The sequence below is a fragment of the Myotis nattereri genome, assembly GCF_964212035.1.
Source record: "Myotis nattereri genome assembly, chromosome: 5".
NCBI lineage: Eukaryota > Metazoa > Chordata > Mammalia > Chiroptera > Vespertilionidae > Myotis > Myotis nattereri.
In genome coordinates, this window is record NC_138080.1 from 51,593,525 (window position 1) to 51,609,000 (window position 15,476).

Here is a 15,476-nt window from a genome sequence, read left to right on the forward strand (position 1 = left end):
AACAGCTATAAACATGGCCACTTTCCTCAGACATTCTCCAAAGACCATCAGCAGGCCTGTGGCACTGAGTCAGGTGCTCCGCCTCAGGTTCTGGCCAAAAGATATTTTCAAGTGTGAACTCTATCCGAAAAGAAAGAGTACCTATGTGTACTCCAGACTGCGATTCCAGAGAAAGAAATCCAAGGACAGATTTTGGGGATTACTGACCACTGTGGCTAAGTATTCAGAATACTGGAACAATGTCAGGGAAGGGGCATATATACTGGGAGCCACTGGTTTCATATCCAGGGCAGGGGCTAGAAAGAAGGCTCTCAAAGGGGCTGAAATTACCATATATGGGGAAATCCTCTACTGGCCGTGGGGGGTGTATTAGATGTGACCAACCACAGTGATTCCAAGAACACTGGCTAAAACCTGCTGGAACAGGAAGTCCAGAAAGCAAGCTCAGATGGCTATGTGGTCGCTCGAAGGGAAGCTGGTCAAGCAGCAGCAGCAGCTCATTGAGCTGACTAAGTAGGGCCAGTTAGGGACTCTGGACTGGACTGTTGAAGCCTGGTTGGCCCCATGGCTGGTTCCCTGCAGGGGGTCAGATAGGGGTGTGATGCCGAGGGTGCCTCAGTCTGGAAAACAGGGCCAGCTGGAAAGGGAGCCACCCTCCCACCCCGTGCCCCCTGTCCATCGCACAACACATGTTCCTGGGGAACCTAGTGCTAAACCATTGTAGACAACCTGTTTCTGGTCAGGTTTCCTCCGGGCAGAGCACCTCCTTCACTGCGATCTAGATCTATTGAAAGGCAATCCTCCACACAAGGGTTTGTCCTCCCACGCCTATGGGGGCAAGGAAGAGGAGGGGGACCATGGTGGCTCATCCTCCCCATCTCCTAGCCATCCTCTCAGCTCCCTGGGAGCTGTATGCACCAATCTGCTGGGAGCTTTGGTGGGAAGGATGGGGATGAGGAGTGGGCGTGGAGGGAGCTGCTCTAACCCGAAGGATGTACTACCTCTGCTCAGTGAGAGACACCTCTCCCACCCCACTGAGGCTTGGGGCACCAGCTGGGACACCTCTTCTTATAAATTGTAAATGTTTTAATGGCACCTACAATGGTGAATTACTTTCAAAAAGTTTCAATTTACTTTGCCCAGATCCATCAGAGGAGTCACTATCTGTGGCAGCTTTAGCCTTATAAAATGTATTTCTTAGTGGTTTTCCACATTTCAACATTAAAGGAGTTTAGAAGTTGATTTCAGCATTCATGGATGACTTTGAGGGGTTCGACCCAGGGGAGGACATAACTGCAGGTGTGGTGGAAATAGCAAGAAAACTAGAATTAGAACTGCAGATGTGACTGAATTGCTGCAATCTTATGATAAAACTTTGACAGATGAGGAGTTGCTTCTCATAAATGAGCAAAGAAAGTAGTTCATTGAGACAGAATCTACTCCTGGTGAAGGTGCTAATAAGATTGTTGAAATGACAACAATCTTAGAATATTACATAAACTTAGCTGATAAAGCAGTGGTAGGATTTCAGAGGATTGATTTCAACTTTTGAAAGAAGTTCTACTGTGGATAAAGCCACTATGGGAAACAGTGTAGAGTTTCCTCAAAAAAAGTTGAACTGCCATTTGACCCCGTGATCCCACTTCTAGGAATATATCCTAAGAATCCCAAAATGCCAACCAGAAAAAATATATGTACTCTTATGTTCAGAGCAGTGCTATTTACAATAGCGAAGATCTGGAAACAGCCCAAGTGCCCAACAGTAGAGGGATGGATAAAAAAAATCTGTGGTACATTTACACAATGGAATATTATGCAGCTATAAAAGAGAGAGAGAGAGAGAGAGAGAGAGAGAGAGAGAGAGAGAGAGAGAGAGAGAGAAAGATCTATTACCCTTTGAGATAGCATTAAGGGACCTGGAGATTATTAGGCTAAATGAAATAAGCCAGTCAGAGAAAGACAAATATCACATACTCTCACTTCTATGTGAAATCTAATGAACAAAATAAAGTGATGAATAAAATAGAACCAGAGGCATGGAAACATGGAATGGACTGATGAATCTCAGAGGGAAGCAGGGAAGAGGAACAGGAAGAGATTAACCAAAGAATTTTTATGCATATAAACAGGGTGGTGAAGGCATGGGGCTGGGTGGGAACCTGATGGAGAGGGACAATGGGGAAAAAAAGGTAGAGAGCTGTAATACTCCCAACAATAAAGATTTAAAAATGTATTTCTTAAACAATAAGACTCTAAGCAAAGTAAATTCTTTTGAAAATATTAATGATTATGTCCTGGTATTTAATCTCAGGTGCTAAATACTTTGCTGCCATCTGCTGGAATATGGTTCCTAATTCATGCCCAAACTCAAGCATAGTTCTCCATGAGAAACCGGAAGAGGACCTTGGAGAAGCCACGTGTCACCTTAGTTCTCTACCCTCAGCTTTCCTAGCCTTGGGCGTGGTGGGGCCACAACATTAGTAACAAAGAAACAGAATTTCCGGAGGATGAGGCCCAGAAATCAGGATTTTAAAAAGATTCCCAGGCCCTAACAGGTTTGGCTCAGTGGATAGAGTGAAGGCCTGCGGACTGAAAGGTTCGATTCCGGTCAAGGGCGTGTACCTTGGTTGCTGGCACATTCCCAGTAGGGGGTGTGCAGGAGGCGGCTGATCGATGTTTCTCTATCATGGATGTTTCTAACTCTCTATCCCTCTCCCTTCCTCTGTAAAAAATCAGTAAAATATATTTAAAAAAGAAAAAAGATTTCCAGGTGATTCTAATGTTCAGCCAAGGTTGGGAACCACTGCCTAGGAGGATTAAAGTGCTTTGGCTTCAACATGAGAAAGTTAAAAAAAATATAAAAGCCACCATTTTCGGGGAGGTGCCTCCCCTCACCTTCCCTCCATGTCTCCCCTGCTCCAGAGAGCCCCCGCCCGCCACCGCCCTCAGGCCTCACCACCAAGGATGACGCCCCGCGGCCAGCGCGCCCTGTCCCCGCCGGCCGGCCGGGCCCAGCACCGCCGCCGCCACCGCCCCCCGCGGGCCCTTTCACTGCCGTGAGTGTGGCAAGAGCTTCCGCTACCGCTCGGACCTGCGGCGCCACTTCGCTCGTCACACGGCTCAAGCCCCACGCGTGTCCGCGCTGTGGCCAGGGCTGCAAGCACAGCTTCCATCCGGCCCATCACCTGCGCTCGCACACGGGCTTCCGAGACTCCGCCGGCCTGTGGCACCGCCAGGGGGTCCACCCCGGAGAGGAGCCCTGCCGCTGCCGGCCCGCGAGCTCCGCTTCTCCTCGCGCTCCAGCCTGGGCCGCCACCGCCAGCGCCAGCCCCGCGGGTGCTCCCGTCCCCACTGCAGCCCGGCCCGCGCCTGCCGCCCTGAGCGCGCCCTGCTCCGGGTGCTGCAACGTGGCGCCCTGCTCCGGGTGCTGCGACGTGGCGCCCTGCTCCGGGTGCTGCAACGTGGGGCCCTGCTCCGGGTGCGGGTGCGGGGGCGCGGGCGCTGGCGGGGCGAGGCCCCGTAGGGGGTGGGCCCGGGCCGCTGGGGGTGGCGGAGGCGACAGAGGCCGCAGCGGCCTCGCTGCCCCCATCCGCGTGCGGCGCCTGTGCTCGGCGCTTCGACCACGGCCGGGAGCTGGCGGCCCCTGGGCCGCACACACCGACGTGAAGCCCTTCCAGTGTCCGCGCTGCGAGCGCGACTTCAACGCCGCGGCGCTGCTGGAGCGGCACAAGCTGACGCACGACCTGCAGGGCCCGGCGCACCCCGCGCAGGCCTGGGCCGCGGGGGCTGGTGCGGGGCCCGAGACCCCTGGGGAGGGTGGTGCCGAGGAGGCGGGGATGCCAGGCCGGCCTGGGACGGCGGGCTCCTCCTGGGTCGCGTGGGGGGCGGTGTGCCCGAGCTGGGGGGACTGCCCCCCGGGGGGTGGGCGGCGGGGAGCCCCATCACCACCACCACCGGCGGCCGTGGCGGATCCCTGGGAGGACACTCTGTAGCCCTGCAACTGTGGAGCCTTTTTCGCCTCGGCCGCGGCGCTGGCCAGCCACCTGGAGGCGCACTGGGGCGGCCACCTACGGCTGCGGCCACTGCGGGGCGCTGCACGCGGCCCTGGCGGCTCTGGAAGAGCACCGACATGCCAGCCACGGCGGCCCCCCAGGGGGAGCCCGCGCCGGGAGCCCGCGGCCAGCTCCTGCCGCAGCAAGATCTCCGGCTGCTCCGAGTGCGAGAAGTTCGAGAAGCTCTTCTGGGCCCCGCGGGACCTGGAGCGGCACGTGCTGGTGCCCACGGGCGAGAAGCCCTTCCGTGCCTCGAGTGCGGCAAGTTCTTCCGCCATGAGTGTTGCCCCAAGCGCCACCGGCTGCTGCACGGCACCGGCACCGAGTGGCCCTTCCCCTGCCACATCTGCGGCAAAGGCTTCACGCTCAGCAACCTCTCCAGGCACCTGAAGCTGCACCGAAGCTCAGACTGACCACGCCCCGCCGCCTGGCGCTGGACTCGGGGTCTCCCCAGGGGGCCACCCAAACCCAGACAGGGACTCTGAGATGAGGGGGCCCTGGCTGGAGAGATGGAGCCACCAGAAACCTATATCGGCCCTGAGCTGGGCACCCCCAAATCAATGGGCCCCTATGCTGGGGAACCAAGAAATGGGCCTCCACAAGTACTTGTCACCTCTAGGGCCCTAATAAAAGATGGGCACCCCTCCCCAAGGGCAGCCTGCCCCCTCCCTGAGAGGCATCATTCCCAAGGACCTTGGTCTGGAGAGTGTGGGGGGACCATGCGCCAATCTCCCTGAATCCTTCCAAATGCACCCCCCACAATCACTGGTGACCCTAGGTCAGTGGTTCTCAACCTCTGGCCCTTGAAATACAGTTCCTCATGTTGTGACCCAACCATAAAATTATTTTTGTTGCTACTTCATAACTGTAATGTTGCTACTGTTATGAATCGTAATGTAAATATTTGATATGCAGGATGGTCTTAGGCGACGCCTGTGAAAGGGTCATTTGACCGCCAAAGGGGCCGCGACCCACAGGTTGAGAACCGCTGCCTAGGTGCTGGATAGAGCCAGAATCTGCCTTCCCTGTTGCATTCCCTGTGCTGAAGGAGGACCAGGGTCGATCCCCCTGCCCTCAGCCCATTCCCAATCAGGCTGCTCTCCCCTACTGCGGAATGGGTCGACCCTAGTGATCTCCCCACCCCCAAACACTAGACTAGGCTGGTTGGGCATCTCCCCCTCCCCCCCCCCCCCAGTAGATTGGACTGGTCCAGATGCGCAGCCTCCTGTCCACTGGAATGGCTGGCCCTGTTGTGGCCTGCGCTGCACCCTCTTCACAGCGAACACAGCAGACACGCCCCTCCTCTTCGGCGTCATTCCCGACCTGCTAGCTCACCTGAGTGGGAGCTGGCGGACACTGGGGTCTCCTCCCACTCTGTTCTAGCACCTGTTGGTCTTCCCATCTCAGTTGGTTTGTCTCTGTGTTCCTCCCAACCCCAAGGGGAAGGAGGGTCTGGCTAGGGGGTTCTCCCCACGAGCCTTGATCTCACCCCCTCATCCCAGTCCCAGTGTCTCCAAGACCCCAATAAACCTCATCCTGTCAGTCAATGCCATCTCATTGTCTGAACCTTGGCCCCAGGGTGTGGGGGTTCCTCCCTCCTGACTTAGAGCAGGCCCCTCACAGAGCGAAGGAATTTGGAGTCCTTGAGATGGCACTTAACCCTATCAACTACATGGAACCCTACCCCTTAAAAAAAAAAAATCTGAAAAATAGAGGACCAGGCCTTTGGTTGCCTTAGGTCTACTGAGAATTTAATCCTCAGTTTACAAGGTCTACAAATGAACAGAGAACCATCTACGTGAGGTGAAAGGGCTAATGCTCATTGCAAAAGGATTCCTTTCCGGCTCCAGGTGGCGTAAGCAGCGAGGACAGCGGAACACTTGAAGTATAATTGCAAACAGATTGTATTTTAGTAAGAGCATTGCTGGTGACTGCAGCCTTGCATTTAGGAAGATACTATTTCACCTTGGCTTTTGTGTGGGCACCAAGGGCCCGGGGCAGTGACTGTGGTCAGCGTGGCTCAGGGTGGCAGGAGTCCTCCCAGGAGCATTTCCCACACCCTTGAAGAAATATTGCATTTTCCGTAAAGGATGGTTCCTCCTCTTCAAGTCTGAAGCGATGGTAAGACCATCTCTGCATGAAGGAGCAAAAGGGGGTGGACTCGGTGTGCCCCTTGTGAGTGAGCATTTATGAAATGGCTGTAAGAGCAGTTAACCATTTGGCAAATGCAGACTGAGGTTACTTAGCCAAGACATTTCATTAGAGCTAATGCAGTATCCCTGTGGCTTCATTCACCCCAACATATATCCAGCAGAGCCCAATGCAGTCAAGTGTTTACCTGCTGCTGCTCCCCCAGCTAATGGGTTTGAAATGACTTGCAGGCCCTGTTCCTCTCAGCCTGAGAAATGGGACTTCACACAGCTTAATTACTACTCACCTTGCTGAACATGTGCTACCACCAAGCCCGGTGGGGAAATCAGCCTCAGACACAAGTATTCTGACTCCCACTGACTGAGGGAATTAGTGGTGGCTCCAGTTCTTTGCAACAGGTGGCTATGCTCCCATGGACTAAAAAAGAGGGCTTGGCTCATGATAGCATGCTTGTAGGAATCACACTGTTCTCTGAATGGCTTGGAATTAACTTCTTAGTCTCTAAAAATGCATTGAGATTGGTATTTTCCAAGTAAAGTGGCCTGGGAGGATTCCATTGCTTTGGCTAACTTAAAATTAAGAATATAAACTAGTAAGCCTGTACTTTAGTGTTCTCTCGCTTTAAATAGTTGACAGACAGATTAAGGGTTGAGAATCGCATTTATTGGTAATGAACCAGTACTGGAAATTATATTGGAGATGAAACACATATTTTTCTATAGGATTATGTAGCTCAAGATTTTTAGCATTGCTATTGATTTATCTACAATATAGAAGCTAAACCATAAAATAAATCCTTTTCTGCCTCTTCTTAGTTTATATTGGGACTAGAGGCCTGGTGCACGTATTCGTGCACCCATGGAGTCCCTCAGTGTGGCCTGCGGAGATCAGGCGAAACCAGCAGTCCAATGCAGTCTGCTGCTCCTGCCTGCTGCTCCTACTCATCCTGGCCCGCCTGCTGCCGCTGCTCAGTAGGCTTGCTGCCGCTCCGATGTGGTCTCCAGGCTGCGGTGGCCAGCCATGAGCCCTGTGTCTAGCACCCATTGGTCAGCTGAGTTGGTTCTCCCACTGTGGGAGCACACTGACCACCAGGGAGCAGCTCCTATGGTCAGTGCACATCCTAGCGACTGGTGGAACAGTGGGACAGTTGACAGGTTGAATGGTTGCTTAGGCTTTTACATATATACTAGTAGATAAAGAATAAATCCTATCAACCTTCATGAGTTTCTGGCATTTATGGTCTAAATATTCCATCACAGGCACAGATATACAGATATCCTATAAAATAAAAGAGAAACATGCAAATTAACCATCCCTCTGCTATGCTCAAGCCATGCTCACCAGCTAATCAGGAGCGAGTATGCAAATTAACCCTACTAAGATGGCCACGGCCACAGAGCTGGAGGAAGCAGGAGGCTTGGGTTGCCCCTGGCCATAGAGGAAGCCAAGATTCCCACCTGCCATGGCTGGAGCTGGGCTCTGCTCAAGGCTACAAAGTTTCAATTATAGAAGATAAATAAATCCCAGAAAAAAAGCAAAAAGAAAAAAAGGAGAGGCTGGGAGCTTGGATCACCGGGAAGTGTGGCCAGCCTGAAAACGGCCATCAGCCCCTCACCCAGGCTGGCCACACCGCCATGGGGTGAGGGTCCCTGCTGGAGATCTTGGCCAGCCTGCAAACAGCCATCAGCCCCTCACCCAGGCTGGCCAGGCACTCCTATATAATAAAAGGGTAATATGCAAATTGACCCTAACAGCAGAATGACTGGGAATGACTGGTCACTATGACACACACTGACCACCAAGGGGCAGATGCTTAATGCAGGAGCTGCCCCATGGTGGTCAGTGCACTCCCACAGGGGGAGCTCTGCTCAGCCACAAGCCAGGCTGAAGGCTGCCAGCACAGCGGTGGTGGTGGGAGCCTCTCCCGCCTCCTCAGCAGCACTAAGGATGTCCGACTGCAACTTAGGCCTGCTCCCCGCTGGCAAGTGGACATCCCCCAAGGGCTCCTGGGTTGCTAGAGGGATGTCTGACTGCCAGCTTAGGCCCAATCCCCCCGGGAGCAGGCCTAAGCTAGCAGGTGGACATCCCCTGAGGGATCCCAGGCTGCGAGAGGGCACAGGCTGGGCTGAGGGACCCCCCTCCCTGCCGTGCACAAATTTTTGTGCACTGGGCCTCTAGTAAGTATATATTTGAATACACATAGAACCAAGAACAGCACTTATTTTTGCTGAGGATGTACATGTCTTTTGAAAAAAACATGTACCCATGAGGGAAATTGTTTTGAGTCAATCAAGTATATTTTGCAAGTGAAAGTCCTTTAAAAATAAAGAGATAAATTAATCTAGGCTGAAGGGGGGCGGGGAACAAAACTGGGCAGTGAATGAACAACTTGGTAAAATCACACTTCACACTGGTTAATGGCATGTGCTTTGGAGTCGGAGCTGTCTAGCTCTCCTATCAGCTGTGACACTTTGGTGAATTTATTCAACATCTCCAAGTCTCCATGCCTTCATCTTTAAAATTGGATAACTCTTATTTGATATGCTTCTTATAAAGAGTAAATGAATGTTATAAAAATGTAGCTCAGAATTTTACAGTAACATATTTTCAAAATTGGTACCCATTAGATTTATCCAGTCAAAATTAATTTAACAAATATTTATTGAGGTCTATTGTGTGCCAGACACTGTGTTCAGTATTCAGAAATAAACTGGTAAGCAAAAAACCAAACATGGTCTGTCTTTTTGGAAAAAGGCCAGGTGGGAGAGAAGCACAGCGCTAACACTCTCGGAGATTCCCAGTTTACTCAGGGACATAGTCAATCTCACAGACGAGTTTAAAATTATGACTGTGAACAGTACATGCCACTGTGAAAGCATGTAACAGAGAAGATACATTAGTTCAAGGGCAAAACAATTTCCTTAAGAAAGTGATGATTCCACTGAAATACGAAGGAAAAGTAGGAATCAAATAAGAGAGGACAGAAGGATTTTGCAGGCAGCATTCCCGAAGCCTGGTGGGAAGGGCACACGGGAAGTTGCAAAGCCACTGTCCTAGGACCGCTGGGCCTGAGGGGGGACAGGAGCAGCGGTGAGGCTGCCCTGGGAAGGGCTGTTTGTGGAAAAACTATGTATATTCTTGTCTTTATAAGGGCATTGCAGATATGAAAAGTAAACAAACAAACAAAAAAACGATGTCATTATTGACTACTAGAGCAGCACAATTGAGAATATATTCAGGGAGGGAAGGAGGGAGAGAGAGAGTGAGGGAGGGAGGGAGAGAGAGAGAGCTTTAGAACAATTGATTTCCTGAAAGTATTTATCTTAATCAGAGTGTGTCTCAGAGTGAAACAGATGAAAGCAGAAAACAGTACAGTACATGAAGTAAAATGAACAAAGGGTTATTATGACTGGATAGGTTTTGAGATCAGAGTTACAATACCATATAAATAAATGGGCTGAAAGAATGTACTTTAGAATGAATTTCATAAAATGAGCTGTAAAGCATCTTACATTTCTGCCATTACAGACTTCTTCAGCATTTCCATTTAAGTTCCATATTAAGCATTCAAATTGTCATTTACACATCTGGCATAAATCAAAACTGAATAGTTTGTTAAAGGATTTTTGATTGGTGTTGCTATTCAAGCAAATGGGTTGATTCATAATATCTTATAACTTGCTTCTGGTGGATTAAAAACAATATTGTAGTTTTGGTGTGAATGAAAATGAGGATCTCAGCCTGAAGAAGCTGAAGATATTTATATATCATTCAAAAAGTTCTTTAATGTAGAAACTCAGGCTTAATGATAGGTACCTAAATATGTGCTAGAAATGTTTAATCATACTTAACAAATTTTCATCTTAGCTAGGTGCCATTAACACCCCTAATATCTTCAGGTTTAGAGAATATCTTTAACACATTGGCTTTCATAATAGAAAAAGAAATAGAACAGTGATGGCGAACCTATGACACGCGTGTCAGAGGTGACACGCGAACTCATTTTTTTGGTTGATTTTTCTTTGTTAAATGGCATTTAAATATATAAAATAAATATCAAAAATATAAGTCTTTGTTTTACTATGGTTGCAAATATCAAGAAATTTCTATATGTGACACGGCACCAGAGTTAAGTTAGGGTTTTTCAAAATGCTGACACACCGAGCTCAAAAGGTTCGCCATCACTGAAATGGAGTCTTTCCACATCATTGCAATTCTGCATAATCCAACAAAGCACTGAGATGAGAGGATGAGTGTACGTAGAGCTCGGGAAGTATGTCTCAGCGCTGCGGCTGATGCAATGGTGTGAGCACACTCCACCATGACATGCTTCCTCGGCACACCAGGAAGTAGCAACGCCCGCCTGAACAAACTCCTAGAGCCACATGCACAGTACCCCAGCCTTTCAGCCATTGGTCGCCTGTAGCAACGTGTCTCCCTCTGATTGGTCCCCTCATGCTATATGTACCCCTGTAGTTCCACAATAAAACGGACCTGTGTCACTGAACCTGGTCTCCAGAGTCGTGCATGCAGACGCCCTAGCGCGTTGGGGCTCCGTCATCCTCACCCCCGAGGGACCCCCTGCTTCAGGTGAGGTTGAAACTAGAAATTATTATTTGGGCAATTCTCAAGATTGCCAGAATTGTCTGATGGCAATGAAACAGCATAAAGTTCGAGTTTTTGAAAAATCATTCTGACTACGGGGTAAAAGTTGGATTTGATGGGAAGATGACAAGATATAGAGACTAACTAGGAAGTTGCTACATCAAACCAGATGAGAGATAACAGTGGTCTGGGGAGATCATCACAGCCTGAAATATGCTAGGGACTATAGAGATGGAGAAAAGTGAATGGATTCAAGCAACATCTAGGAATTAGAAGGAACTGTGGGAATTAATTGGACATGTGTGATAAAGGGACAGAGTCAAGGGTAACTCTAAAGTGTAAGGCTCTGGGCACCTGGGAAGATAGTAGTGAAGGGACTGGGGCAGGAAATACAAGAAAACAAAGTGGAGGAGGCTGGGATGTGCATCACCGTGGAAGGTTCTGTTTCAGACATCCTGGTTTTGATCTGCTGACGAGATAGCTGTGTGGACATGTCAGGTCAGCTGATACAAATACAAGTTCAGATGAGAGGTCTGGTATGAAAATAAAGATTCAGGCATCAGAGTGTGTCCATTGACTCAGGTTCATGTTTAAAATGGAAAGAGAGATAGACTAACTGTTGAGAAGCCACCATTCATTTCCTGTTTTTAACTATGTGAGAGGTTTATGACCTCGTCGTGAATAGGAACTTACATAAAGTACCACTCAATTTCTCTAGTTTCCCAGATTCTATTTATTTCAACAGATGAAATCACTATACAAAAAGATGTTTTTACTGAGTTAACAGAATTAATTAGATCATGTACATTTACTGAATCATTAATTAAATTCTAATAATTTACTATTACAACTGATAATATGGTACCATTCACATTTCCTACAGTGTAAGAATTCTCAAAAAGACTTTTAACCACAATTTTCTATTGATAGCTTATGCAAAGTAATTGCTATTTAAAGGGCAAAAAATCTCTTTCTGGACATATATGTCAAGTGCAACAGAAAAATCTTTAATTATATGATTTATTACAGATGTAGTATTTTTGTTTACTTTTAAACCAGTCTTTCACCTAATCTAAATTATATTTTTCATTCTTTTTCTGTATTCCAAAAGTCCTGTCTTCTTCAAGACCAGTCTTTCATTTCTCGCAAGAAAGTAACTCAGTAAGAGCTACAGCATGAATTTTAAATATGTCAATAAAATAAAACTCTCCAGTTCAAAAAGTTAATATTTGTAACTGAGTGTTATATTACTCATGGAATTTTTTTTAATTTAAAGACTCTATTTACAAAAACATGATTGCAATGAAACTTCTTTAACAGCATTCAAAGAACTACAATTATTTTAACATCTCAATTATTTGTCATGAACATAATAGGGTTTTAAGCATCTTTGGTTGTATAGGTATAATTTTATTAGGTATATACTCATGTTAAAATAACTCAGCTAATAACTTTGAGGAGAGCATAATTTATGTTGAAATTGGTCCAAACAGAACATTTGCAAAATGGAATGAGTCCAATGTCTTTAGCTTTCTTATCAGAGGGGTTCCATTTAGATGAAATTATATTGTTTCATGATTGAGTCCATTGAAAAGGAATTTCAAAAAAACACTAGTGTTCTGTGAACACATTAGAGCTATGTACCTGTGCAAATATTGCTTACAAATAACCACAAATTTTTTTTAAATGCCACAAAATTATTTTCTAATTGGTTTAATTTCTAGTGAAGACAAACTCACTCCAACATAGGAATAATACATGTTCAAAAGATATAATAATTAATATTACTTAATTAAATCACTAAATGCATTACATTGCAAGCTTATTGGTTATCTAAATGGTATCTACATATAGAAAGCAGGGACAACTTAAATGGGAAGTCAAATGATGGTCTACATTTCCATAATTCTGAGAACTTCAACCTTTGATTCTGAGTTGAAGCAACTTTTCACTAAACATGCATTTGGTTTTAAGAATAATCAGCTAGCTGAGCATTAAGAACTTTCCCCGTCATTTTCCAAAACACTAATTATATGGCAAATTTCCACTTACTTCCTTGAAGTCCTACAATTCGGTGGTAACAGTTACCTGCAGCATTTCCTAGTGGATTTAATCTATAGGAAGATTCATTAAAACAGACACACACACAAAATACAATAAAGGAGAGAGAGCCTGTGGCTCCCTAGGGAAATTGGTGTTTGGTCATCTTTTCATCAGAGGAGGGGAGAGCAGTTAATTATACATAGCCAGTTCCTTGTTCAGGTTTCCTTCACTCTGGGACACTGTCACGAGCATTTCCGTAATTCCACCTTCCAGCCATACAACTGTACGTGAAATGCTTTGTTGTCCTATCTTCCAATAGGTGTGTTTTCACCTCGGCTCTGCCGATGCGTTTTCCATGGATGACACCAAAGAGCATCCATTCAGATGCTCTTTTTCTTCCTAAAATGGGAAATCAGGATGTACCTGGGCGCCGTCCCCACCCAGGTTTATAGCTCTGGGCAGAATTCATCCACACATTTTCACACCACAGCTTCCTCAGACATTGGTTGCCTCTGTGAAAGAGCCATTGGGGCCATATTTCCTCTTTACTTGCAGGTTCTTTTTAGCCTTGAATGACACGAACACTTCTGAGTGAATGGTGTCCAACCTGGGCTCGCAGCGGAAGGCAGAGAGGAACGCCTTTCTGTAGTTGCTGTTCATCCAGCCGTAGAAAAGGGGGTTGGCAAAGGTGGAGCACATGGCAATGATGTGGAGCACGGTGAAGATGAGCTTGTACTCCCTCAAGTTCAGGATTTGGTTGTCAATGTCCACAGCGAGCTGGAAGGCATGGAGAGGCAACCAGCTGACAGCGAACACCACCACCACGCACACCAGCATTTTGGTGGTCTTTTGCCTTCGCTGATGGTAGTGATCATTAGCAGCTCCAGGGCTGACATGGTTCTTAAGTTTACTCCAGATACGCGTGTAGGAAAAAGATATGATGCTTAGAGGCAAAACATACAGGATCAGTAAGGAGGAAAGACTGTAGACCGTGCCATACACACTCTTCTCACCCGGCCACTTCTCCGTGCAGGCCACAATCGAGAAGTCAGGGATAATCTCAATCAGTGAGTACTCACGGAAGATGGCCAGGGGGCTTGCTAGCAGGGCACTGATGCCCCAGGCCAAGCCAATGATCAGGAAGCTGATTCGCTTGGAGATCTTGCTCTCCAGGTGATAGACGATGCAACGATGCCGGTTCAGGGCAATTACTGTCAAGGTGATCGTGGACACTTGTACTGCCAGGCCCTGGGCATAGGGTACCAAGTGGCAGAGGACAGGACCCATTTTCCACTCCCCCATTAAGGTGTAGGTAAGAGTGAATGGCAAGCACAGGGTGTTCACCAGAAGGTCTGCCACAGCCAGATTGGCGATGAAAAAGTTGGTTACTGTGTGCATGCTCTTGAATTTGATTACCACATGGATCACCAAGGAGTTGCCAATCACCCCAAGCAAGATGATGAAGCAATAAGCCAAGATGAGGACAATCTGCACCTCCATCAGCTTGGTGCTGTCTCTAAGCTCTGGCTTAGGGTCAGGGGCCAGCTCACCGCTAGGAGTGGTCTGCCCTGGATCATACTGCTCCATCTTCATTTCTTCCACGGTCTGGTTCTCATCAGCCTCTGCACCTATTGGGCCCATTTTCAGGAACTAGCTCAAGAATCTACAATTAAAAAAAAAAAAAAAGAACAACTATGAAGCAAGGGTGAGACAAAGGAATATCACAAAAGGATTGGTTTCATTGTGGTGGGGGCTCAAAGGGCCTGTCCTCTGATATCTCAAGTTGCACATAGTGTAATCTTTTAATAAAACAGGCCCTTTAATGTGTCTATTCTTTGTCTAAGTCTAAATATGGATGAATTAAATAAGGTCCTTGACATGTATGTTACAATGGTAAAATGTAATACCTATGTATAAATGTAATTCCTATGTGAATGCCACGAAACTAATTCAACCCATTTTATGAGATGAATGCTAGAAACTTTATCAATTAATTTTATAACTTCTATTAATTCATCAAATTAATTTTAAATTAGAAAAAGTGTCCTTCAATATCTTGACTGTTCTAAATTTATAAATATAGCAACAAACTACGTAGAAAAGAGACAAATTTTGAAACCTTTGGCCTGGTGCCTGAACTTTGGGAGTATAAAATATTTAGGGTAAAGTGAGCGGATTCTCTTTTTTTGCCACTATTCCTAGTGTAGGGGTTAGTGTTAAAAACAGGTAACCTGTTCAAAGCAGTTGGATTTTTTTTCATGTTCTAAAATAAACATTCTGCCTGACATACAGCAGAATCCTACATAGGAACTATGCAAAAACTATGTCTAAATCTGAACTACATCTCTCTCTAACCCCTACAAATTAAGGTTTTCACACTTCGCTTCCCCAATAGCAGCCCCCCAATCCCAGGCTTTTTCTTCTGCATGCCCAACTTCAGTCAATACTCTCTCCATCCATTAAGCCAAGTAAACTTCAAAAGCAAGTTACCATTCGAGGCTTCTTCATCTCTTTTAGCCCCCACATTTAAGAAACCCTCAGACTGATCTCTCACTTATCTTTCCCAGGGGTCCTCTTATCATTGCTACCCTTGATCTCTTACCATAATTACTCTAGTAGTCTTCT

General features: G+C 47.1%; 1 protein-coding gene and 1 pseudogene across 3 annotated transcripts; one reads left to right on the forward strand and one right to left on the reverse strand.

Moving 5' to 3' along the window:
- The first annotated feature begins 13 nt into the window (after positions 1–13).
- LOC308520251 (flt3-interacting zinc finger protein 1-like) lies at positions 14–4,465 on the forward strand (annotated as a pseudogene). The gene is made up of 2 exons: positions 14–137; positions 2,923–4,465. The product of its transcript is annotated as a flt3-interacting zinc finger protein 1-like (transcript).
- Positions 4,466–13,346: 8,881 nt separating this feature from the next.
- On the reverse strand, positions 13,347–14,492 carry NPY2R (neuropeptide Y receptor Y2; the record flags this gene model as incomplete). 2 transcript variants are annotated; one of them, XM_081093005.1, is made up of 2 exons in its annotated part: positions 13,347–14,062; positions 14,402–14,492. In XM_081093005.1, 2 exons carry the CDS (start codon positions 14,490–14,492, stop codon positions 13,347–13,349), a joined length of 807 nt encoding a protein of 268 aa, XP_080949131.1. The 2 variants fall into 2 exon arrangements, with proteins under 2 accessions (XP_080949131.1, XP_080949130.1); XM_081093004.1 differs by having other exon boundaries at positions 13,347–14,492.
- Between the last annotated feature and the right edge of the window lie 984 nt (positions 14,493–15,476).